Source organism: Stegostoma tigrinum, chromosome 6 (assembly GCF_030684315.1).
Source record: "Stegostoma tigrinum isolate sSteTig4 chromosome 6, sSteTig4.hap1, whole genome shotgun sequence".
Lineage (NCBI taxonomy): Eukaryota > Metazoa > Chordata > Chondrichthyes > Orectolobiformes > Stegostomatidae > Stegostoma > Stegostoma tigrinum.
This window is the reverse complement of record NC_081359.1, coordinates 25,563,822-25,591,236: the sequence shown is the minus strand read 5'-3', so window position 1 is coordinate 25,591,236 and position 27,415 is coordinate 25,563,822. Positions and strand designations below refer to the sequence as shown.

The following is a 27,415-nucleotide window of genomic DNA, read 5'->3' as shown; positions in this document are numbered from 1 at the left end:
TACTAATCTCAAACCTTTGACAATTAAACCTACTGTTTCTACAAAACACCTGATTATATTTTACAGTGGTGTTACTAATTAGGAATGAGTAAAATGAAACAGGCAAAGAAAACGTTGATATAACACCATTTAACCTTTTGAAAACCATGTTATAATGGCAAACTGTTTATACCCTCACAAACCTAGGTCTTGTAGCATGGGGGGTCATGTCCCTCCCTAAGCAAGAATCTCAGAGATTGGGATTGATCTCAGTATTTGAGGCCAAGAAAGATGCCTTGTAACACAACCAAACAGGTTTAGTAACTAACTGCAAAATCTTTCAACACACAATGGAAGAGGTTCCTAGTTAGCCATGTGTTGGAAAGAATGCTGGGCCTTTGCTATCAGTATCTATGGCTCCAGACTACAATAAACACACAAAAGTGTATTTTTTTTACAGCAATTCAGATGCCCTTAGTGAAGTGTACTATACCACCATTACCAAAATAGTAAACAGGTGTAAAAGAAAATAAAATCTTTATTAACATTTTCTTTTTCAACATGCACAGTACAATATCACAGTATAACACGGTTACCCATTAAAGCAATAAAACAAATTACTGTACATCGATAACACTGACATCTATGTAAACCTACCTTTCATTTCAGTTGTATGATAAGATGTATTTACACTGTAAGTTTAGTATTACTGCAAAGGAGTTAAACATTACACTGGTACTAATCTTGTGCAGTGCAAACTGGGTTTTAAGCCTTGGACTAACTATGAGGTGCAGGAAAATCCCTGACTCCGGGAGGCTCACTCTGTTTTGTACTGGTTCCAGGTCAGGACTGGACTGCAGATTCAAAATGCATTTATAATATCAATACAGCATTTAAGGTTTACACCAACAGGTGCAGTGGAAATGCATTCCAAGTGGTTCACCAACAATGGGTTTATAAGTAGAATCGCAGGTGTTGAATTGGAAAAACTGCAATTTCAGGTGTGAGATCAGGTCAATGAAAATGAACAGCATGAGGAATTACAAAATCTAGGAAGGTCCTTTAAACATGCTTCAAAAATATCAAGCATTCTTCTGCTTCAATTTTTTGTACCAAGCAGGACACACTCTGTTTGTCTGCAAGAGAAAACAACAATTCAAATTAGGAAGAACATAGCAGCTGAAAATCATTTTCTGTTAAAGAATCCCTTACAGGGTTTTAAAAAAGCTCTTCCAGAAACACCAATAATGACAACATGAACTGCTAGTGTTGTGGGCACCAATGCCATTCTCATATTGCACACTGAATCAGTCATGAGAAGGTCCACAGAAGATGAAGAAGTCACTTACACTTGGATGTATTTGAATAATGAATCTCCCATCAATAGGGATAAAACAAAATGTCAAAAGCTCAACACATGCACAAATTATTCTAAGATAATAAAATGTGAGGCTGGATGAACACAGCAGGCAAAGCAGCATCTCAGGAGCACAAAAGCTGACGTTTCGGGTCTAGGCCCGAAACGTCAGCTTTTGTGCTCCTGAGATGCTGCTTTGCCTGCTGTGTTCATCCAGCCTCACATTTTATTATCTTGGAATCTCCAGCATCTGCAGTTCCCATTATCTCTATCACAAATTATTCTATTTTGTTTGACACAAAACCATGTCATTCAATTATTATATACAGCAGATGCATCCAAGATCTTGTCTTCATGGACCGTGGACCATGACACTCTAGTTATTGGCATTTTGCCATTAATTTGTAGATTTCTCAAATTGTTGATAAGCTTGCATATTCTGATTGAGAATACACCTACTAATGAGGCAACAATAACAAAAACAAAATATTGTGGAAGCTAGGAATCAGAAATAAAAACTAAGAAAAAACTGTTATTCAGGCAGTCTAAGACCAACTGGAACTAGGGTACAAGTGATGGCCATTTGTTAAGCATGGTCAGTGTTTTGTGATGTTGGAAGTTGAAATGAAATTCTGACTAGGGAAGTCCTTGTCTGAACTCTGTTTAGGCAACCTTTAACTTCTGCCTTCACCCCTTCTCTTCCCTCCCACAACAATGATAGACTCCCCCAGTCCTTACTTACCACCTCATCAACTTCCGAATCCAAAAGATTATAAACTGCAACTTCTGTCATCTCCAACAAGAAGCCATGACACATTCCCCTCCTTTGTCATTATTCCACAGGAACTCTGGTCCACTTCTTTTCCATTCCCAACATTTCTCAACAACCCATGGCGCTTTCTCATGCAATTGCAGAAGGTGTAAAAAATGCCCATTTACCTCCTCCCTTGTCACTATCCAAAGCCCCAGAAATACCTCCAGGTGTAACAGTGATTTACTTGTATTTCATTCAATCTAGTTCACTGTATTTACTGCTCATAGTGTGGTCTCCTCTACGTAGGACAGGCAAAACACAGACTGGGTGATTGTTTTGCAGAACATCTGTGTTCTGTCCATAAAAATGACCCAGCGCTTCCAGTTACCTGTCACTTCAACAATCCACCACATTCCCTGCCAACATTTCTGTCTTGGGTCTGCTGCTGTGTTTCAGTAAGCCTTAGTACAAGCTCAAAGAACACCATCTTGTTTTCCACTTGGGGATTTGCAGCCTCTAGGACTCAATATTGAGTTCAATAACTTTACACTCCGATTCTATCCTTCCCTATTTTTTCACCAACATCCTGTCCAGTTATGTCATGAATTGCTTTTAACATAGGCAACCCATTTTCACCCGCTGTCAGGCCTGTTATCACATGACACAGTTTGGTTCCAGCACAGACTCCCCATTCTCTGTTACCCTCAGCTCTCATATTACATATTCAGCTTCTTCTGTGTTCTGGCCTGCCATCCGTAATCCGCTTGTTTACCTAGCGCTTTCAAATCTTTCTCTGGGCTCCATTTCCACCTATGTGTTCACCTCTCTCTCTTCCAACCTTGTCTTCAATATAAATACCAGTTTTTCTGAGCTGTTATCAGTTCTGACGAAGAGTCACCAGACTCAAATGTTAACTTTGCTTACTTCCTACAGATGCTGCCTGACTTGCTGAGTTTTGGCAGCTATTTCTGTTCTTGTTTCAGATCTCAAGCATCTGCTGTTCTTTGTTTCACTTTAATCTCAGGCATTTAACAGAGAGCAAAATCTTTTAGGTATGAGACCTTAAATAGATAAAAGGTCTGGGACAGGAGGAAGTCAAGTATCTCTCTGGGTATCAATGTAGTAAACATGAGAAACAGACATGGCAGTAGACTGTTTGCATTGTTTATGCCATTCGAAACAATCACTTCACCTTCCTGCATAACCAGCTATAACCCTTGGCTCTGTTGTCAGTCCAAAGTTAATCCAACTCAGCCTCGAGTATGTTGGCTGGATGGCTAGCTTGTGATGTAGAATGATGCCAACTGTTCAATTTCTGCACCAACTCTGGTTACCATGAGGATTCTATTTTTCAACCTCTCCCCACACCTGAGCATGGTGACCCTCACGTTAAATCATCACCAGTCTACTCTCACTAATGAGAGATCAGCCCAGTGGTCCAGCAAGACAATGGGACTTCATCTCTACCTTACTGAATGACCTAACCTCTGCTGCTCTCTGAAAGAGAATGCTGGACGCTGACAACTCTCAATGATGAAAAACTGCTCCAATGATACGCCAGAATCGAGCCATCTTTTACAGATCTCTATTATTATCTCAAAGGTTAAAGATCAGTAATAGTGTAAATCCTAAGATTTGGACTTAAAATAAACCTGCCTATCTAGATAGTTCTTGTACCCATGTGCTAGGTGCTGCTATTCTAGGAACCAGGACTTGTTCTTTCATGTAGCGTGCTGCCTCCCTTCAATATCTAAACTGAGAGAAGCACGATGACAGAAACTCAGACCCTGCTTAAAATGTGAAACAGAAATTTGGCACATCATACACAATTAAAAATTAACATCAAAATGATACTCACATATGTTTCAGTTTTCATTGCAAGTTTGTTTTCTGAGAAGTTCAATTATGTAAAATTATGCTATACTTTGGCTGCTCATTTATCACAGCTTGAAATCACATTAATTATATAAAAATAAAACCTCCTGGTATGTGATCCATTTCATGTGCTCTAATTAAGGGTCCTGTGCCATCTCATTTGCCTTTTTGAGTTATTCTGTAGTATCTGGAGCAGCAGAACTAATTCTAACTGAGATGGTGTCAAACTTGCAACACTAGTGACATAAGCACTTGCAAAGGATAGGGATAGAAGCTGATACTACAATGATGACACTCTGCCATAACAGTTTCTCATTGAAATGAAGAATTTCTTGATGGAAGTAATAGGGAATTTCTAGGCTTTTCAAACACAAACTCATTGTTCCATTAAAAGTTGTTCCTAGTTCTTCCCTCTCTGCATTTTCTTTTGTTAAAAAATACACAGTAGCAGTGAAAACCCCAAAATGCCACAGGGATCTGTGCAAACAGTTTTTTTTCAAAAACTGAGAATTAGGATTCGTAAAAGCAGGAAAGTAAATAACGTTTTGGAATGAGATCTGAAGTGTTTACTGTTGCTAGAATTCTTGAACCCAAGAGGCTGATGATACCAAATTAACAACAATTTCAAGACTGATATCAAGGTTGATGATCAAGGAATACTAGTCAAAGATTAATAATTACAGTGGAGTTGAGAGGATCAGATCAGCCAGCATGTTTGAATAGTTGACTGTAAGAGGTGAGGTGACAGTGACAGTCATAGAGATGTACAGCATGGAAACAGACCCTTCAGTCCAACTCATTGGTGGCAACCAGATATTTTTAATTAATCTAGTCTTACTTACCAGCATTTGGCCCATATCCCTCTAAACCCTTCCTATTCATGTACCCAGCCAAGTGCCTTTTAAATGCTGTAATTGTACCAGCCTCCACCACTTTGTCTGGCAGCTCGTTCCATATACGCACCACTCTCTGCGTGAAAAATGTTCTTTAGGTCCCTTTTAAATCTTCTCCCTCTCATTTTAAACTCATGCTATCTAGTTTTAGATTCCCCTAGCCTGGGGAAAAGACCTTGGCTGTTCACTATAACCATGTTCTATACAGCCACAACACAACCTCCCATCTCCTTTACTCAATGCAGTCCTTGATGTCAAGGCCACATTTAGCTGAGTGTGGCATCAAGGAACCCTGGCAAAACTGGAATCAATGGATATATGGGGGCAAATTCACCGCTGGTTGAGTCATAGCCAGTACATAGGAAGATAGTTGTGGTTGTTGGAGATCAGTCACCTTAGCTTCAGGATATCTCTGCAGGAGCTCCTCAGGGTCTTGTCTTAGGCCCAAACAACTTCAGCAGCTTCATCAATAACCTTCTATCGGTCAGAAGTGGGAACACACACTAACGATTGCACAATCATTTGTGACTCCTCAGATACTGAAACAGCCCATGTTCAGATGCAACAAGATCTGGACAATAGCCATACCTGGGCCAACAAGTGCTGAGTAACATTCAGGCCACACAAATGCCACGCAATGACCATCCGCAGTAAGAAACAATCTAACAGACACCTTTGACCTTCAATGATGTTGCCATCACTGAACCCTCACTCAGAAAATACTGGCATTTACCGTTGACCAGAAAATCAACAGAACTCTGTGGCGAGTAACTCACCTCCTGACTCCCCAAAGCCTGCCCACCACTGACAAGGCACAGGAGAGGAATGTGATGGAATACTTTCTACTTGCCCAGATGACTGCAGCTCCAACAACACTCAAAAAACTTGACACCATACAGGACAAAGCAATCTCCTTGATTGGCACTACGTCCACAGGCATCCACTCCCTCTACTGCCAACACTCAGTGGCAGCAGTGTATACTATTTACAGGATGCATTGCAGAAATTCACCAAAGATCATTAGATAGTACCTTCCAAGCCCAGAACCACTTCCATCCAAAAGGACAAGGGCAGTAGATACATGGAAACACAAACAATACAAAGTTCCTCTTTAAGTCACTCACCATCCTGACTTAAAAATACGTTGCTGTTCCTACAATGTCATTAAGCCAAACTCCTGGAATTGTCTAAGGAGATTGTGGATCAAACTACAGCACATGGATTGCAGCATTTAAAGAAGTTCATCACCACTTTCTCAAGTGTCTTGGGAGAGTCAATAAATGTTGGTCAACAAATGGTGATCCTGTTCCACAAATGAATTGAAAAAAAGGGGCTGATTAAAATAAAACTAGTACTTTCTTTGCTTCAGAGAAAAAAGATAACTTACAAAAATAGTTGGTTTTGGTTTGTAGACATTTTCATCCTCATGTGGGGGCAAGCTCAGAGGCAATTTTGTTGCTTGGGCAATAGGATTACTTTTGACTTCATCACGAGAAACTGGTAAGCCATCACCATGCTGCCTGTTATGCAAATTTATCAGAACTTGCTTCATTACTGCCAATTCCTGAAAGAGATAAACATAACTAATATTAAACCAAGTAACCAACACAGACAAGCAACATGGCCACAAAATGCTCTGTTCTCTCTCCAATCTTGCTGATAATTTACTCTTATGATTTAACAATTAAACAAATTGGCAGGTTCATTTTAATAACTGATTTAACATTCAAAAACAGACATTTCAAGGCCAACCTATAGTCAAGTGTGAGAATCTTTAACCTGTAAATGAAAGCAGCAAGGAAAATGTCTATTTTCAGTAAAATGTCCATGGGCATTTTAGAATGGCACAATCAAGATGCCTACGCCCCATGAATAAATAAAAAATAGGCTGTAAATTCATGTTTTATTTGCCAGCTCAAAGAAGACATTAAAAGAATAAGAGACTTTGCTCGGGCATAATGAATACAGATGTCTGGGATTTTCCACATTTGGGGTGAAGTATTTGAGGGGATTTAATGCATTGAATGTACTTTCATTGGCATTTTTAATATACCGAAGCTTGCGACATTTAGAAGCGGACTTCCTTATAGGTCAACCTACAGCACACGGACAGCAGCTCACCACCAGCTTCTTGGGGCAACTATGGATGGGCAATAAATGCTGGCCCAGTCTGTGCCGCACATGTCCCATGAGTAATTTTTGTTTTTAAATGCTAAAATTCTTTTTCTGAGAGTTAGGCAATGACTTTGGAGGACCTGAATCCCTCACAATTGATCACTTATCTGGACTAACGACTGGTTCATGTGACCTGACAATCCTTGACACAAAAGCAGCACCTACAGGAAGGAAGTTAAGACACAGGTGCAGTATGCTCAGACATGAAGGGTAGATTTATACACAAAAACTACAAACGGAGGAATCAGAGGGTGAAGGTACAGATGAAGACAATAAAAGAAAACAGGCTGAGCATAAAGAAGACCATGACAAAATCTAATGAGAAGTAGTGAATTTTTCTTAAGAAGAGGTCTGTTTATCAGGCAGAATTTAGAGATATTATGAGCTGCCAATAAAGGTCTAAAAGTTAAAGATCTGAGTGAATTGCTCAGAGATGCAGAAAAGCTTGGTATTAACCCGGAAATGGCCAAACATCAGTTGGGATGTTATAGTTTGATTAGTTGAAAAGAATTCTGGAATGCTCAGTCATCAAGGGTGCCATGTACAGAGGGGCAGAACGTTAGAAGAACTGTATCTTGCTGATCAAAGTCGTAGCTGTGAAACCTGAAGGTAAAAGCTGTTGTCAGAGAATACTTTGAACTCTGAAGTACCTCATGTATAAAAGGAACAGCAAATTGTGGAACTGCGTAGCTAGCTGCAACATTTGTGTGGGAACAATACAAATGTTTATGACTGCATAATACACATCATTACAGCACTGACAAATTAATATGCAATTTATGTACCTATTTAAAGTATCAACTGCTCTTAATTCACACGTAATTTGCACTATTTCTGATTTGAGTTGGAACCCTGTTGATAATTTCTTTACTTGGGAGTAACAGTAAATTTGGTTATCTTGGTTTATGGATTTTCCACAAGGATAGCAATGTGGATCATTTCAATGAAGTTCTCAATTTGTAAAATTAATTCAGGAACAAGCTTTCCAAGAATGACTTTAAAATGACAACTAAGTACTTTAAATGAATTCTCACCTAAAAGCACCATATGCTCTTTTTTATGTGTGTACTGTACATGCAGTGTTATAAGATAATGAGTGGAAATGTAAAATTTGATGTTCAGCATGTCATTAAGCCATTAAATACAGTTGCTTAGTGATAATGGGAACTGCAGATGCTGGAGAATCCACAATATCAAAGTGTGGAGCTGGATGAACACAGCAGGCCAAGCAGCATCTCAGGAGCATCTCAGAGAGGGTTAGATGAAGAGTCTAGGCCCGAAATGTCAGCTTTTGTGCTCCTGAGATGCTGCTTGGCCTGCTGTGTTCATCCAGCTTCGCACTTTGTTAAATACAGTTCCTTAGTTTTGTTTCTAAAGTGCATCAAGGAGTAATGTTAGAACATTAAATAAGTGAGTAAAATGTGTAGGGAGTATCAAAAGTCTAGATAGGGGCCTCATTCCCTGAGGAAAGATCCATGAAGAGGAAGATCCAAGCTAAATGTGCATTTGAAAAGCTCAGATTTTATTTTTAAAGGAGCAAAATAAGACCAACATTTTCTTTGTTTTCATACCTATTTAATATTCTGCCTCCTTTACGTAGGCCTGGATCTTCTGACAGGCAGCAAACATTGTAGGATTTCTGTTCTGTACAAACTTTGAGATCACGCTCTTCCAGATTTCTTGCTGGGCTTTCCCAACCTAGCCTCCCCAGAAACATAGAGCACAGTGTCCCTGGGTCAATTCCATCAGGTCTCAGCACAGCTGGGGAAAACAAACCTTCACCTCCTTCATGGCACTAGCTGTCATTAAGGTAAGTTTGAATGTATAGAATGAATTAGTGAATGATGAGTGAGTGAATGGATAGGGTGAGTAAAGTAAGGGGTGAGAATTGCAGGTGGATTAAAGTGGTAATCCCATCAGGTCAAGGGCTAGTCAGACAGTTGGTATTAGCATGGTCAATAATAGTTGGGTTGGTCAGTATGTAGGTGGGGTTAGTCCGAGAGTCAGGGCCAATAGAGTGGTGGGGGGAGCGAGTGAAACGGGGTCAGTTCCGCGCTTAGTCTATCTGCAATTATGTACAGAGCCAAGTTTTAATTTGTTTAACATTCCTGAGTAACTATCCAGACAAGTACAGCAGAACTGTCTTGCCTTCAACTCAAGTTTAGAGCAGGGAGCGGAGGAACTGCCCATCATAACTTAAAACTTTCTGGACAATTCCCCATGGAGGTGGGTCATATGTGTAGAACATAGAACACAGAACAATACAGCGCAGAACAGGCCCTTTGGCCTTCGACGTGCTGACCTATGTACTAATCTAAGCCCCTCCCCCTACACTATCCCATCATTATCCATATGTAGTCTCCGATAATCCACACACTGGAAGATCTAGGCCAATATTTAGGTTTACTGCAGAGATATTGAACATTTCATTGCTTCACTTCATTTATTTAAATGTTGATTAAATTGCTATTAGTTTTTACATGAAAATAGATTTAGATTTAATTGACAACTAAGGTATTAGGTTCATGCAAAATAGCTTAAAAGGGGTTTAAGGACAGCAAAGTAGGAATTGGTATACCAGTGTCTTAATCACTTACATAAGTGACCAGGCATTTGGTGGTTCGTATATAAAAAAGCTGTCAGTGTACTGCAGCTGTCCTGGAAGGCAGCACAGTTAAAGTCAACTTGCTGGTGTTGATGAGACCAGCGCAGTATGCAAAATTATTCCAATGGAATTTACAGGGGCTGCTTTAAGGATAAAAGGCAGACAAGTTGTGATCTAAACCATATACTCTTACATTGAATAACTGAATGATGAAAGTAGTACAAATTAATATCTGATTTGAGCGCAAGATTGAAGATTTATGCTCCAAGCATAAGGACAGTTTACAAAAGCAACGCACAATTTCAATATTTGGTAGATTGCAAGGTAAAAATAGCAAGAAAAATTTTGTTGCCAAACACTTCTGTTATGCAGCTTGGGCCCTTTGCCAATTATCGTGCCAGCTGAACCTCATTAATGGACATCTGGAGATACGTTGGGCCAACAATTCTACAAACAGTTTAAGTGACACAAACAGGTTGTCTTCTTCAATTTTCTCCAATGTATTTCACTAGTGTGTTCATTATAAAGTGAGGTTCCTTTTCAAAAGGTATAAGGATACATGCATATTTATTGATACACCACATGATTAATGTACCATTACCACCAACTCCAAGCATAATCCAATCCCTTTCAAAAGAACTAACATAGCCCTGAATATTTGGTGTATTTTATACCAACAGCAACGAATGCATTAGTGATCTAAGGACTGTAGTATAGAGATGATGGTTCTCAAATTATTACACAGCAATTGAAAGACACCGGATATCAAAAACCAAATCTCCACATGTTGATACAATTTTTAGTATGTATTAAATAGAACCATATTATTTATTTATTACTAAATACCACAGATTTAAGCTCATCACATCAAATTGATACACTTAGAAGCAACATAAAAAGTGATTTGTAAAATGCATTGTTGCAGACAATGTATAAGATCTGACAGTTATATTTGTTTGTGCCAGGAAGACTGGTATGCTTAAATAATACTTTGTCTGAAGTGAAATTACCTAAATATTATTTTCAATGACCAAATTTCATTGTCAATGCTTTATTCCTACACAATTAATTTGAACACTGAATTAGTTTTTCCTGAAATAGTAAACCGTTGATCTTTGAATGTGAGTTCAACTCCCACTGTGGCAGCTTGAGAATTTGAATTTAGTTTTTAAAAAATCTCTAAGTAAAATTGCCATAAAGCTGATGGTCTGATATAAAAACCCAGCAGGATCAGTATCATATTTCAAGAGAGTATAAGTGGATATTGTCTGTCCAGTATTCTAAGAGATATTTGCTAAGTTTCACAGAAAAGTAGTTTGCAAAAATCAAAGTACAAAGAATTGGAGGCAACCTTGTGATATTAGTAGGTAAGGAGTTCAGAGGTAGAAAACAGACACCAGAGTTAAAGCATACACTTTAGTTAGGAGGGACATGCAACAAAGTGCAGCTTTTGACAATATTCGTCAATGAATTGCCTGGAAGAAAGGTCTTTTGACATAGAAGTAGTGCCCCTAACTCTGAACCAAGAGGTCCGGGTTCAAGTCTCTGCTGCTTCAGGAGTGCAATAATATGTCAATGATAATGGGGACTGCAGATGCTGGAGAATCCAAGATAATAAAATGTGAAGCTGGATGAACACAGCAGACCCAGCAGCATCTCAGGGGCACAAAAGCTGACATTTCGGGCCTAGACCCTTCATCAGAGAAGGATCTGAAGAAGGGTCTAGGCCCGAAACGTCAGCTTTTGTGCCCCTGAGATGCTGCTGGGCCTGCTGTGTTCATCCAGCCTCACATTTTATTATCAATAATATCTGTCAACAGGTTAAATAGGAAATATCTGGATCAAGGAATACAGAGTTGTAAACCATGTTTTGATGACACTAATTTGAGATGTGGATTAAGTGTTGAAGATGAGAGGAGGATGTTATAAAGGGTCAGATTAGTTGAGTGGGCACCACTGCGACAAACGGAGTTTATTTGAGAAAATTGGTGGTCATCCATTCTGGACCCAAGAAAAACAAAATGCATATTTTCTAAATAGTGAGAAACAAGGGCCAAATAGATCTGAATGTCCGTGTAAATAAATCACTAAAATTTAGTGTGTTCATCTAACTTTAGGGTAAAGATAAAATGGTCCACTCCTGTTTCTCATTCCAGTCCAGGCTATCCCAATCTGCGAGTTATCCATGCTGTATGACTCTGAGCTCCAAAGCAGTAGTGTCTACCATGGAGCACTGGCTGAGGGTTAAAAGCTATGCAGCTTCTTTAAGTTGTCTAAGTATTTTTAAAACTGGGCGGGGCATAATCTGCTGAATCTAGGCAGGTGAATACTATTTTGGCAAACCTTGAGAAGTAGGTGCTCAATTGTCTTTAAAACTCAGAATGAAACAGCTCCTCTCCACTCTCACAGCTCTTCCCTCGGCAACATCACTGCAACTCTCTCAGGTAGCTCACCACCTACTGTTTATCGCCCCTAATCATTCCCCATGACTAATGTGGAGCATCAAAACGTGTTCCCGACAGGAGTATGTTTGGGAAGTGCAAGTGAATTCTACACAGAATTAGAGGTATTGTATTTTTATTTATGTTCTTCAAAAACATGACAAATGCACAACATTAGCCAGTACAAACGGATTCAAATTCAAATCTTAAAAATGAAAAAGTGTATAATTCTAACTACACTGCCATCAATATGCAGGCTGTTATTTTCTTACTGTGCTTCTTCTGTATAAGAGGAACATAAATGATTTGAAGAATCTCCCAGTAATTAAAAATATAATTTATAGGTATCTTGGTATAAAAGATTTGGATCATCTTATACTATTTATAAATTCCAGTGTATCAAAGGCAAATTTCAAAAGCCTTGAATATGTTTTTATTGGGTATGTGGGTAGAATATTCTTTATTGACTGTTTCTATAAAGTCATTTTCAATGAAGATTATAAGTTAATTATCACAGTAGCACTATTTTGGGCCTGTCAAACTGTTGGAAGTGTGTTTAACTGATGTTAGAATGTATTTCCATTGTGCCCACAATGGCTAAATTTGCAACTGTGCATATTACATGTTAAATAAAGGTATTGCATTTTGCAATAACAATAAAAGGTTTTAATTGGAGTGGCACTTACAGATATCCTGTACATAACCCTAACATCCAATGTGTTGACTAAGTAAATCTCACTAATCTTCCACATCAGTTATGTATTTAGAAGATAATCCTGTCACTGCCTATTGTTCTTCCAAAAGCATAAATAACCATTTGTTCACGATCATTTCTCATTACAGCTCCACTTCTTTGTTCAATCAACTATAATTATATAATCAGCCCAAGTGAACATTAACTCGCTAAGTTTTCACGTTTTTCATAGGGTGGATATCTGCTGTACCAGCAGCTTGCAGACCATTGTAACTCAGAGCATTTTCCCTCATGAAATTAACTCATTTCATTCCATTCAGACTTAGAAAAGCTTAAAAGAAACTGCCTTTTCTATTTCTCTTGTCTTTATGTCGTGCCAACTGCAAGATAATTTGAAAACAAATACCTCTCTCTGATTCAAGAGTTTCTCTAGATCTGCTGCCATTTGGTTTTTCATGCGAAGTAAAGCAGCTTTTTCTTTATTTGATTGACTGAAAAAAAGCAGGTACATATTTTAGCATAATAAGGACCACGTGTTTTATTTAATAAAGGCTTTTTCCCCACTTGGGGTACTTGAGTTGAATAAACTAACTTCACACAGTATATACAGACATAATAACTTTTAAGATTAATGCAGGATTACTGACTTAAAATAAAATATTCATAAAGCTTATTTTGATGAAAAAGAAGCAACTGCAAAAGGACAATTATATAATTGAAAAAGTAACATACCAGGTCAGCTGAAAAGCAGTGTTTGGAGGTTAGGTTTAATTATATACACAAATATAGCTAAGTTGATATCTTACATAACTAAGTTACTGAAGGACAAGTAGCTACTATGTTGAGCAGAGCCAATTTCTACTAACAACATTTAATAAATCATGTCTGTGCCTGTATTGCAATCAAAATGGTGACAGTAACAACTATATGTTTTTACGGTGAAGGATGCTATTCACTATTTGTCACCCGCTATGTGCTAACAACACTTGGCATCTGCTGTTTGTTTAGCAATTGGTCGAACTCTCACCTTGAAGCGCAAGAGGAAAACCAGATTCTCTGGCAGTAATGAGAAGCATCAGTCATATTTACTGGTTTCAGAGCTTTCAGGCTGTTGTTCAGAGGTAGTAGGTTTCTACGCTCACACTTAAAACTAACTTGGTTCTCCACAGAAGTTTCCTCTCTGTTCATATTTTAGTTGGGTTGGGAATAGGAAGTAAGTTCCATCGTCAGCATTGCCACCTGTCAAGCAAAGACCTGGGAGACAGGACTAAGAGGAAGAGACTCATGCCCATGATATCACCATCTCTGCATCTGCTTAAAGAGCAATTGCTTTGTGCTTCCTTCCTGGCAATATTTCCACGTGTTCTTGGGTAAGTAAAGTGGCCGCTGTACCATAATATTCCACTGTAGTTTTAATAGGAATAATTGGCACAAGACCATAAAGGCATGGAAACATCATGCCAAGTTGGTCTTCTACTTGAGTCCACTTGGAAATGTGCATCTCACTCTTGTGTTTCCACGCTATTTTGTGTTTTGAATTAGTTCAGTGCATTTAACAGTTCAGAAGAAGCTCTTAAGATCTGCCAACAATTTAGGTCTATATTTGTGCTGTTTTTCCATTCGAGTTATGTTGGAGGAGTGTGCTGTCGCTCTATCACCAATACTCCATGGGTCATAAAATTAAAACTACTTTTTTTTAAAGTTATCAAGATGACCAATTAAATATCATATCCATATCAGGGTTTTAAACAAGACCTAAGAACCAGGTTTCTTAAATATATTTATCACTTTATCATCAAAATAAAATTTATTCAATAACTATGCATTAGTTAATATATTACATATTTAATAAACTCTTTTTATAAAAAAATCTCTCCCCAGTGACATCTGAATGAACTTTTTGAAAGAAGCCACTCCAGCTATTTCCACAAAGCTTAAAGTAAATCAATTTTTCCAAAATCCTTCTAAATTTAATCGCTGTAAACCATATCAAATATGAAACATCTTTGTAGCACTGAGTAAGACCTGAAGAAAGTGCAAAAATGCAGCATTGGAAGTTTTAGTTTCCCTGCTAGTTTTCATGGTAATAGTACAAGCTGGTGATCACAGAGACAGAATACCTGGGACTAGATAACAATCCAATGATTGTGAGAGAAAGGTAAGATTGACCGCAACAGACAAGTGAGAAACTTCTGCAAAAAACATCTTTTCAGAGGACCTATTCAGCAACATGATTTCAAATATATCTGATTTCAAATCCTGTCTAAGACAGGTTGACAATTGATGTCAAAACACGGAATAATTCTGTCAGATGACGCACATTGGTGCTGCCAAAATAAACCGTTGCTAAGGATGATTATCCTCATATTTATCGGCTGGCTTTTTGAGAATGGTTCACAAATGTCCAAAATGTTAGAACTATCAGAGGCTGTGTCAGCACCGGAGATAAGTTATTCTGCAGGCCATGAAAGTTTGTGTTACACAAATTTGGGAATACTTTGTTAATTGTAAACAATAAACCCAGTCTGAAAAGATCTAAATCACAGTTAGTACTGCCGAAGACTTTTTAAAAAACTTAATTCAGGCTTATAATTTATTCACCACCTCAAGTTCCAACACCAGATCATTATCTGTTTTTATGCTCCATTATAGACCATACTTTAAATGAACTCAAAATTGTCAGTGATGATTTGCAGATTTTCTGACTGAGACTTGGTGACAGTCCTGGCAAACAAATTCCAGTTTAAGTTCAAGTTCAACTAAAGTTCAATCTTAACAAAACAGATTAAAAGCTGAACTAAGTTTCAGATATATCTGCAAGATACAAAAGGAAGTTACTGTTTCATAAGACATAAATGTTCAAAAGTGTAAGACGTGGCATAAGAGCTACTAAGAGGGACTCTTTCTATCACCACTTGAGCTGCATGGCTTGGTCAATGAGCAAGAGGACTTTAGGATAATAAGTGTGATGGGGCAAAGGCAAGGCTAGCAAATATGCACAAACGAGGTCCTCAAAAAAATTGACAATCAATGCAAAATGCTGACTTTTGGTGTCTGTGCAAGAAGGCTCAAATTTGAAATCCAGTAAGGTAACCTTAAATGATATCAGCAATGGCAATGTTTATTGGGTAGACAAGGTATGCAAAAGCTTTTGTAGGAAATCCTCAAAGCCTATCCATCATCTACAAAGCACAAGTCAGGAGTGTGATGGAACACTCTCCACTTGTCTGGAATGAGTGCAGCCCACGACACTCAAGAAGCTTGACACCATTCAGGACAAAGCAGCCCACTTGACTGGCATTCCAGGATATTTGGACCTAGGGACAAGCACTCATCTCTCATTGTAGATGAGGATGCACCTCAAGATTTTTCACTTGTTCTTTCATCATGTATTCACTTTGTGCTTATTTGTACACTCACAACATCTCTGCTTTGTCTTACCTGGACTGTCTTTTTGTGTTATGCCCCCTCAGCCAGAGGTTAAATGCTGACAGTGCCTCTGTCTTGCCTTGCTATTTAGCACAGACAGAAAGGCAAGTAGCTTGTAATGGTAATAAAATGTGAGGCTGGATGAACACAGCAGGCCAAGCAGCATCTCAGGAGCACAAAAGCTGACGTTTCGGGCCTAGACCCTTCATCAGAGAGGGGGATGGGGAGAGGGAACTGGAATAAATAGGGAGAGAGGGGGAGGCGGACCGAAGATGGAGAGTAAAGAAGATAGGTGGAGAGAGTGTAGGTGGGGAGGTAGGGAGGGGATAGGTCAGTCCAGGGAAGACGGACAGGTCAAGGAGGTGGGATGAGGTTAGTAGGTAGCTGGGGGTGCGGCTTGGGGTGGGAGGAAGGGATGGGTGAGAGGAAGAACCGGTTAGGGAGGCAGAGACAGGTTGGACTGGTTTTGGGATGCAGTGGGTGGCGGGGGGGGGGGAAAGAGCTGGGCTGGTTGTGTGGTGCAGTGGGGGGAGGGGACGAACTGGGCTGGTTTAGGGATGCAGTAGGGGAAGGGGAGATTTGAAACAGTTTCAAAATCTCCCCTTCCCCTACTGCATCCCTAAACCAGCCCAGTTCGTCCCCTCCCCCCACTGCACCACACAACCAGCCCAGCTCTTCCCCCCAGCACCCACTGCATCCCAAAACCAGTCCAACCTGTCTCTGCCTCCCTAACCGGTTCTTCCTCTCACCCATCCCTTCCTCCCACCCCAAGCCGCACCCCCAGCTACCTACTAACCTCATCCCACCTCCTTGACCTGTCCGTCTTCCCTGGACTGACCTATCCCCTCCCTACCTCCCCACCTACACTCTCTCCACCTATCTTCTTTACTCTCCATCTTCGGTCCGCCTCCCCCTCTCTCCCTATTTATTCCAGTTCCCTCTCCCCATCCCCCTCTCTGAAGAAGGGTCTAGGCCCGAAACGTCAGCTTTTGTGCTCCCGAGATGCTGCTTGGCCTGCTGTGTTCATCCAGCCTCACATTTTATTATCTTGGAATTCTCCAGCATCTGCAGTTCCCATTATCTCTGATACTAGCTTGTAATGGTCATTACTCTTGGAGTTAGACATGTTTCTCCTCTGGAAATGTTTTTGTATGGCACCATGTTCTGTCAATGCCATAGCTGCACCATATGCCAGCAATGTTCACAGCCGGCACACTGTATGTGTATCAACCAAATGGCCATGCTTCAAAATCTAAGGGGTGTATTCATCAGACAGGTCCAGGGGTCCTGGCACAATTACTGGAAGACAGGGGCTTAATCATGCCACTTGAGGTGTTCAGGGTCAGAGGTTCTGCCCCCTATAGTCTTCTTTACGAATGTGCACTTGTATTTGTATAGAAATATCACATGTGCCACCTATATTCACTGAAAATGTTTCTTTTTGTTTCCCATCCCACTAGGTATATGATGAAGGGCAACCTCTGGCTGACAATACTTGACCAGGTACACCACTGGCTTTAAACAGCGCCAGCATTGAGAATCACAGGCAGTCTTGGCAGTGGTGAGTACTACTGCCTTTGGCAAGAGTAAAGATAATATGAAGGAAGAGTCATGGAGGCACAATGCATAAAGTTTTGAGTTGAGTTACAGAAAATGAGAAAACATGCTAGGAGTCATGGAGAAAAGCCCTCCATGAAACTATGAAATTGTCATTTAGGTAATTCCTGGGGAAAAATGTTCTTCCCATACTCCATTCCTTTATAGTCACTGGGTCAAAGTCCTGGGACCCCTTCCTATTTACACTATGGCCATATCTATGCCTCAAAAAGAATAATAGAACGATGTTAACTGCAAAGTTTGTCATCATATTGTCTGAAGAATGACATAAACAGGGCAATGCAAGTCTCAAAAGACATTCCAGAGGATCAAACAAGTAACTACTCCGACAAGGAATAAATCTTTAGCTCCAACAAACAAAATGGCTTTTCTAACGTGGTTGTGGATCTCAGGAAGAGCAATCTATAGTTCGTAGTATAGCGTACATCATACAGCAATAATTTGATTTTAGTGATTGGTGAAGTACAACAGAAACAGCTGTATAAGGATGCAGATGTCATGTTGCAGCCATGCTAAACTCTGGTTAGACCCCAACTGGCATACTGATGTGGGCAGTAGCTACACATTAGGAAGGATATATTGGCCTTGAGGGAGTACAGCACAGGTTTGCACGAATAGTATCTAGACTTCAGAGGTTAAGTTATGAGGAAAGATTATGCAAATGAAATCTGATTTCTCTCAAATTTAGAAGGTTACAAGGTCTGCTAAGCAAAGTCTTCAAGATAGCATGAAAAAAAGAGAGTAGATAAGCATTAACTATTTCCACTGGTTTGAGACTCTAGAACTGGGAGCATATTTTAAAAATCAGGACTAGATCATTCAGCAGAAATATTTGGATGCACTTCTACATTTAAGGGATGATAGAGATTTTGAATTCTCTTCTACAGATGGCCACTGACACAAGATTAGTTGCCAATTTTAAATATGAGACAGACATATTTTTAAGCAAAAGTGTTTTGGAAGATTGGCCAAAGCTAGGTGCATGAAGTAAGGTTACAAATCAGCCATGATCTCATTTAACGGTGGAACAGGTTTGAGTGTCTGACTGGATTACTACTATTCCTATGCTCCTATCTCACTAAAGATGAATGGTGTTCCTCTTAGAGAACTCCTGTGCATTTCACCAATGTAATTTCGTTTGTAGCCATGAGCTGTAGGTTTTACTCAGTTTGAATTACTGTAAATCAGAGTAATCAGAGAGAACGCCAACAAGGCCCATGGATATTAAAAGTTAAAATAAGTTTACATTTTCCAAGCATTCTAATGTTTATAACTCAGAAACCAGCTATTTGTCCCGAAGGCACACATAAATGTTCCTGCTCCATCCACATCCTACTTTGACGAGCCCCATCAATTTATCATTATATTCGTTTGTTCCCCATATGTTTACCTAGCTTCATCTTGAATTCATCTATGATATTTCTCCCGACTGTAAGATAGCAAGCTTCACATTCTAGCCAATCCTTGGGTAATGAATTTTCTGCCAAATTCTCTATTGCATTTATTAATGATTTTACATATGACCTTTAGTTCTGTTCTTGCCTGCGAGTGGAAATGTCACCTTCATGTATATTCTATCAAACAGCTTAATAGATTTAAAGACCTCCAACACATTGTCCTTAGAACTTCTAATTTCTGGAAGAAAAGAGAGGCCAGATTGTCTTACCTTTTTCTGATAAATATAACTACAGTTAAGTTAATTGTTGTTGATATTTACCAGATTTCATTCTCCAGTTGTGAAAGCTTTTCTTTGTACGTCTGAATCTGAGCGTCTCTCTGGCGTACTGTCTCAATAAGATAGCTGTAAGGTTGCTGTGCTTGATTAAGTAAGGCATTGGCATTTGCAAGCTGGGGAAACAAGAGAAATATGTTGTTGATAATCACTAACAATCTTATTGTGTAACACTTAAAACATTCACAAAATCAATCACTAATTGTGCAACAGCCCTGAACAAAAACTTGAAATAATTACAAATTCATGTTTCTGGAAGGGATAAAAAAATGGTGAATTGCTTGCTGGTGGTTTAAAGCAACAAGACAACGAAATGATCAATAATCAAATAAATAGTAACACGAGTGATTTCACGCATTCTATTAAATATAACTAAGTTAGCTATTATTAAAATTGAGTTTTCAAAGCATTTAATCAATTAACACTATGTATTTAGACTCATCTGTGATGTGACAAAGAATTATTTACAGTGTCTACAAAATATTCTGCTTAAATGTATGACTGGCTAATACACTACAAGTTTCAAAAAACATTTCTTACCAATCATTCTAACTGGTATTTATTGCTCATGCCCTTTCACCAATACATAACTTATTACCTTTGTCCCAAAGATAACAAGACTAGTTTTATACAGAAACATTCACAGTACTCGTGTCAAAAGATTTTAAGTATTACAAGAAATGTGTAGGAAAGAAATAAAGCTGATAATGAACAGGAATCCAACAGCATACAAAGTCACTTACAACGAACACAGTTATGGATTATCATGGCTCTTCTATTTCAATTAATTGATTCTCGAGTCTCTTAGCAATGCTGCAAAAGTTCATGGTCTTTTATCAGACTACCGATCCTGGTCATAGTCATATAGCATGGAAACAGACCCTTTGGCCCAACTCATCCGCACTGACCAGACATCCCAATCTGACCTAGTCCCATTTGCCAGCATTTGGCCCATATCCCTCTAAACCGATCCTATTCATACACCCAAATAAATGCCTTTTAAATGCTGTAATTGTACCAGCCTCCAACACTTCCTCTGGCAGCTTGTTCCATACACACATTTTGTGCTGCATGTTGCTGCAAGTGCAAAACAGAAATCTGACATTTGTGTGAATGGACAACTGACTCTAGGTGGCCTTAACAAATTGGATTGAACGATCATGAAATGAATTTTCCTATGTGAAAAAGTTACCCCTCAGGTTAATTTAAATCTTTCCCCTCTCACCTGAAACCTTTGCACCCTAGTTTTGGATTCTCCTGCCCTCTGAAAAAGACCTTGGCTATTCATCCAATTCATGCCCCTCATGAAACCTCCATAAGGTCACCCCTCAGCTTCTGATGCTCCAGGAAAAATAGCCCAGCCTCTCCCCATAACTCAAACCATCCAGTCCTGGCAACATCCTTGTAAACATTTTCTGCACCCTCCCAAGCCATATGGTATTTGCTACCTCCAGCCATATATAGTACTGGCTAAGGGCTGTTTGAGGTGGTTCTCTGCCACCAATTCTCCATTTTCTTGGGTCTAACTAGTGATTTTATAAAATATCAAGTCTATTACAATCATATTGAGTCGAACATGTTTTAAGGAAACAAAAACAAAGTTGCTGCAAAGCTCAGCAGGTGTGGCAGCATCTGCGGAGGAGAAAACAGTTAACATTTTGGGTCTGGTGACCCTTCCTCAGAACTGAGGAAGGGTCACCGCTCCCGAAACGTTAACTGTTTTCTCCTCCACAGATGCTGCCAGACCTGCTGAGCTTTTCCAGCAACTTTTTGTTCCTGATTTACAGCATCCACGGTTCTTTTGGTTTTTAAGGGAACAAGTTGAACATTCTTGCAGATTTTGTAAGATTCAAGTTGAACTGTCTTTGCAATTTTTTTAAACAAAATTTCTAAATAAATAATATTGTTGGGGAGAATAGAAATAGCAGATACACCACCTTAAGAGTATCAACAGAATAGACACTATTTTTAGTTAACAAGAAGGTTTATGGCATGAGAGCAATAAGTGGGAACTATATTCGGTCAGGAGTAATTACTAGGACCTTAGAGATCTTGTCTGATACATCAGTTTTATCTTAAAGCAAGAATAGAATTCCTCATTGCCAACCAGAGTTAACAGGTGACATCCAGTAGAAAGGGTGGAGCCAATGTAACATGAGCATTAAACAGAGGTGTGACAAATAAAACCCAGTTCCATACTTTTTCTGAATCTGTCAACAAATTTTAAACACTACTAGAATTACTATAGAAGAGCAATGCTGGAACACCAACCTCAACCTCTCTTCAGCCTTGCAGTGTCCACTGCTCTACACTTTGTATTTGATGATATTTGAGATGATCGAGGCTTTCTGTGGCTCAGGGATCGACCCAATTCATGTAGGTCAGTCACTAATCATCTAAGTGCTATGGGTGAAACCTCAGTCCAGATTTGATGTCAAAGAAATGGTTATGATGCACAAAAGCAACTTCACAAGAGGAAGATGCATAATTAAACACGGACATCGAAAAGATTGTTGGTCGAGATTCCCCATTTCATCTTGGCTCGATAAATAAGGCATCTCACTGTCTACCTCATCACTGAAAAGGTGAAAATTTGCAATATTTACCTGGTGGGTACAATTTAAAGTCTCAACTGGAAGTCATGAGATCTAAGTATCCTTTTAATTGTGTGATGTTTCAATTACTCATACAACAGTCCTGGCACTAAACACTAACCATTATAAACGTGGAGTTTCATTGCTCCAAGTTTTAATCAATTTTTTTAAAAATGAAAAACTGTACAATTAATAATGCTGATAAAACTTGTCCTTCACCTATTTACTCCTCTTTCTCAATCTAATCCTTTCCTCCTTCTTTTCTGTTTTTGGATTTTTAGGTTTTATTTTGAATTCATTCACTCTACACACTTGTAATCCTTATACTGTTAATTTCATAATCCTTCAATCCAATTTATTAAGGAGATCCATATTTGCTTGTCCATTCACACAAATACCAGATGTCTGGTTTGAACTTGCAACAGCTTGCAACATTAAAATTTCAAAAACAGGAAAATCTTAAAATAAAACTGATGTATCTGTACGAGTTCTCTAAGGTTCCAGTTATTACTCCTGACCAAATACAGCTCTACTTATTTCTGTCATGCCGCAAACCTTCTTGTTAACTAAGAAATGTTTCATTCCTGTAACTAATGATCAATCAGACTGAGCCAGATTAGACATTTCAGAATCTGATTACTATTCCTTATCTACTACCAATTAAAAATGACCAACTTCCTACATGCTGTTTCAAACATCAAGTCCAAAAGACAATTGCCAGAAGCCAATTAGGAACTTGCACCCAGTCAACTCAACAAAACACTACAAGTAGAGAACCAAATGCTGCACTGAACATTGTCAGAACTTGGTAGGTTCACTGAATGTTCAGTTATAGCTAAATTGTCAAAGTCACTCTGCAATATATATTGAGAAAGGTGAGCCACATATACAATCGATGCACAACACCGAGACTATCAGTCAGATGTACTCCCTAACCATTTCCATGCCCATACTTAGTCAATTTCCCAAGATCATGGTCATTTAGGCAATTATGATGGACATCATTATTTCAATTCCTTCTGAGAGCATAAAAATTATTTCGACAGTATAACAAGGCCAGATATGTCTGGTTGAAGGATAGCATAAAGTAGTTTTTGCTCTTTAATAGTTTTATGTTAAATTATCTCAAAACTGACCCTTTAAAAGCTGGACTAAAATTGCTTAACTTGAATTACTGTTTCTTTTCATTTACCTGCTGGATCCACTTTATCTATTCACTTAAAATGTTGCACGTGAACATTTCCAGCCTCCCCTCTGCACCAAAACTAAATGTGCCCACCCCCCCATTACAGATTCCATTTCACTCTGTTGATCGTTCTCACGAGGTTTAAGCCTCCAATCTGATCGTTCACCCCCATCACACTTTCTGGCATCCAATGTTCCATCTATTCTCCAGAACTCTTCCAGATTCCTCCCTTCCTTTCTACTCTCTGCCTGGGTCCCCAGAACATTATCTGGATCTCTGGAATAATAATCTAGTGATAATACGACGAGGCCGGTGCTGCCCAATAACTACCGTCGTTCTTTCATTGCAAGTCATTTTCATCTTCAGTAGCTTCTATTGCCATTTGGTCCTTATTCTCTCTCCTTTTCCCTTGCTGCTAATGCAAATAATTTCAGTTACATCATGTTGTGTGTAGGAAGCCCTGATCTTACAAGAATTTCTGTCTCTGATGTACAGCAGCCTGGATCTCTTACACTAATGGCAGGACTGGAAGAATGGCACTAAGGCAAACAGCCTGGTCTGTGTCGCTTTTGGCAGCAAACATTAACCAGGCCACAGAAATGTAAATATTACTGTGAAAAGCTGAAGGTACATTTGACCTCTGGCTATTTTTAATTGATGTTTGCAAATCTGACATTCAGCAAAACATGCTTCATCAAATGTGCAGTTTTTAGATGCCTTTTTAAAAAATTAATAAAGCAGCCAATTATTAATAATAAAATTTGAAAAAGATCAATGCTTTTTCATAAACTGTGGGCAAACACAAACTGCCTCTGCTAATCTTAGTTTATATCTAAATCTAGATGACTAAATCCAGCCTAACTTGACCATGGTCAGTTGCTCTCTTGTTTACAACTGAAAGATCAGAAACAGTGATTTCAACAATTTTCTTTGCCAAATTTCTTTTGAAATTAAAATCACTGAGTAACAAAACTATTGTGAAAATAAGCAAAGACTTAATTTACTTGAAAGAAATATTTGTTGATAGCAAATCTCAAGAGAATTTAAAATGTTATTTGCGTTCAAATTGTGAATGTTTGGCTCCATGAATGTGAGTAAATATATCTTTTACATATGATTATGTTAAACAATTATTCCACAGCTCTGTTTTTTGATATTTCATAATTCAGATAATTACACAGACATTCATTTGAAATAAGAATTTAAGCTTTTCAGAACAAACAGTTCCTGAAAAATGCAAGATTTACAGCATTTCTGTTTTATAGTATTGGGGCTTTGGATAGTCCCATTCCCTGAAGTACTACTTGCTGATGACTACAGTTTTTCTGCATGCCTTTCTAAATTATACATATCCCTTCCAAATCATCTTGGATTATGATCAAATGGGACATTTGTTATTCTTACTCTATTAGTTCATCGTGCTCTGCTGGGACAGAATGATTGAGATCATGTGAAAGGACCAGGCATGTTTAAAATTGTTGGCAAAGGCTTAAAAAAAATGCATAAAACCTATCATTTACGTTCAGCTTAAAGCAGTATGTCACATTTTAGATGAGTATAATTGCACTAGTTCCCTACTTGGAAAACACAATGACAATTCAAAATTGGTTTCACAAACATGCAAATTTCTAGAATTCTATAACACTGCTGATTTTCAAAAAAAAAACAAACAACAGCATACACTGGAAATAAAAACAAAAACAGAAAATTGCTAGAAAAACTCAGCAGGTCTGGCAGCATCCAAGTAGAGAAAGCAGAGTTAATGTTTTGGGTCCAGTGATTATTCCTGAGAGCTGATACTTCTCAAGTTGTGCAAACACAACAGCAACTGGCTCTACCTAATCAGCAGCTTAAACAACTAAACACAACTCAAAAACAAAAAGCTTTACTCCTGGTAAACTACTAGATCAGTAATTTTACCAACTGTATTCCAAGGAGTTCTGTTTGTTTGCCCTTGAACTGTTACATATTTGGGAACGACGCTTTCCTTCTTGAGCTGCAAGTTACTCTGAGGTATGGATTCTTAACATTTAGCCACGCACACAAAACATAAGCATTAGAATCAGTGATTTTGGCTGAATGGATGTAACAAAAGTAGGGAAAGAATTTCTCATGGTGTGTTACTTTAACAGATATGTCTACAGATAACTAAGCAATCAAAACATAGCAAGGAAGTGAAGAAACAGGAAAATAATATTTGGTCATGTATGGAAGATTAGAAAAAAACATGGAAAGAAAATTCAAACCTTACTTACTGAACAATTGTTCTGAAGTAAACCTCTCAACATGCAATTTTACCAACAGCACTTTGGGACAATGAGTTTTATTAAAATCTTAAGCTCCTTCATTAAAATCAATTGTCACCTCTCTCAAGATAAACAGCCATTCTGAAAGTGGAAACTGGAACAGTTGTGTTAAAAATCATGGCTGTAACATTAACATATGTATGTTTAACTTGCAAATATTATGAAGCTTATACTCAGTACAACCATCATTTGAACTTGGAAATGGTAAATCCATAATAAATAGCTGACACTTCCTCTTAATTTAAACCTGTTGGCTTTTAGCCTTGCAGGAATACAACTTGCAGTTAGTTCATCCAACAAGTTAGAAAATCACACATATATCATATCAAAGGAAGCAATCGATCAAAGATAATAATCTCTGAATCCTTCTTCCTCTACAGTTAATAAAACAAACACGAAACACAGGAACTGGTCAATAGTTGAAGCATTTAAGCCCTTGCTTTTTAACTAAATCTTGTTGAATTTCAGTCCCAATTTCTTCAGAGTTGAACTGTTCCATATTCATTCTCAGTCAGAAACCAAGATGCAGCATTGCAGAGCCGTACTTAAATATACAAGTCCTCAGAATCAGCTTTAGTGATTTAGACCCATTCTTCAGACACTGAAGTAATCAATGTCCATGTTAGAAAGACCTCAGCAATGCTCATGCTTGGACTGCTAAGTGGCAAATACCATTTGCCCCACATATGTACCAAGCAAGGAGAATCTCCAACAATGGCATATCCAAACATCATCCCTTGACATTCAGTAGCACTGCCATCACTGGATCCTCCACTATCAAAATCTTGAGGGATACCATTGATGTGAAACTGATCTGACCAGCTAAATAAAACTTAGGTGGTCAGAAGCTGGGAGTTCTGTGGTGGATAATTCACCTCTCCTCAAAAGCCCACCATCTACAAAGCACAAATCAGAAGTGTGATGGAATACTCTCTATAATCCTAAAAAAGAGTTCAGCTCCAGGAAGTGGAGCTGGACTCAAGGAGCTTGACACTATTCAGAACAAAGAAGCCCACTTGATTAGCACCATTCTAACACTTGCAACATTCACTTCCTCCACCACTGATGCATAGCAGGGGCATTGTGTACAATCTACAAAATGCATGGCAGCAACTCACCAAAACATTTAGACAGCACACTCCAAGTTTAACCTCTATTACGAGAGGGGTAAGTGCAGCAGATGAATGGGAACACACTTGCTAAAAGTATCTCTAAGAAACACCATATTCCTTCCTTTGCTGGATCAAAATCCTGGGATTCCCTCCCTAACAGTACTGTGCCTAGACCAAAAAGACTACAGTGGTTCAAGGCTCTCAAACAACACTGGTAAGATGTCACCTCAAAACGATCTGGTCCCATAGCGGTGAGAAAATATTTACTTTATCCCTTATTTTGCTGGACATAATAGATTAGTAGATCTCCCAACGCAGGAGAACAATTTGCACATCACAGTCCCTGTGCCGACCCTTTGACAGACTTCTCCCATTGATCTCACACTCCTGCTTTATCTCCACTGCCCTCAATTTTCACTTTTCAAATTTATAATAGAGCATGTGATATTATAACATATTTGCAAGTTTAGATTTCAATCTAAAGCATATGGATGTAGGTTATTTTTGTGGAGGGTTTAAAAAAAGTGAAATCAGATTCCTTCTGGAATCATGACCTAATCTAGAATTTGTTAAACAGCAGGTAACAACAGGCCTCCTGGAGCAATAACAGAAGACTGCTGATTGTGTCAGGTGGAAGTAAACATTGAAATGCATTAGCACACTTTT

At 38.7% G+C, this 27,415-nt stretch overlaps 1 protein-coding gene across 2 annotated transcripts in view; it reads right to left on the bottom strand.

The window, feature by feature from the left end:
• Positions 1-546: 546 nt before the first annotated feature.
• pibf1 (progesterone immunomodulatory binding factor 1) overlaps positions 547-27,415 on the bottom strand; it is a 117,815-nt gene continuing 90,946 nt past the window's right edge. Inside the window, exons 15-18 of one of the 2 annotated variants that reach the window (XM_059646488.1) lie at positions 19,537-19,667; positions 13,180-13,264; positions 6,246-6,422; positions 547-1,115 (exon numbers count right to left, since the gene is read on the bottom strand). In XM_059646488.1, the coding sequence (XP_059502471.1) occupies positions 1,062-1,115; positions 6,246-6,422; positions 13,180-13,264; positions 19,537-19,667 (447 nt within the window). In that variant the 3' untranslated portion in view covers positions 547-1,061. Of the gene's footprint in view, positions 1,116-6,245; positions 6,423-13,179; positions 13,265-19,536; positions 19,668-27,415 lie in introns of those variants that run through there. The other variant, XM_059646489.1, reaches the window with a different exon arrangement.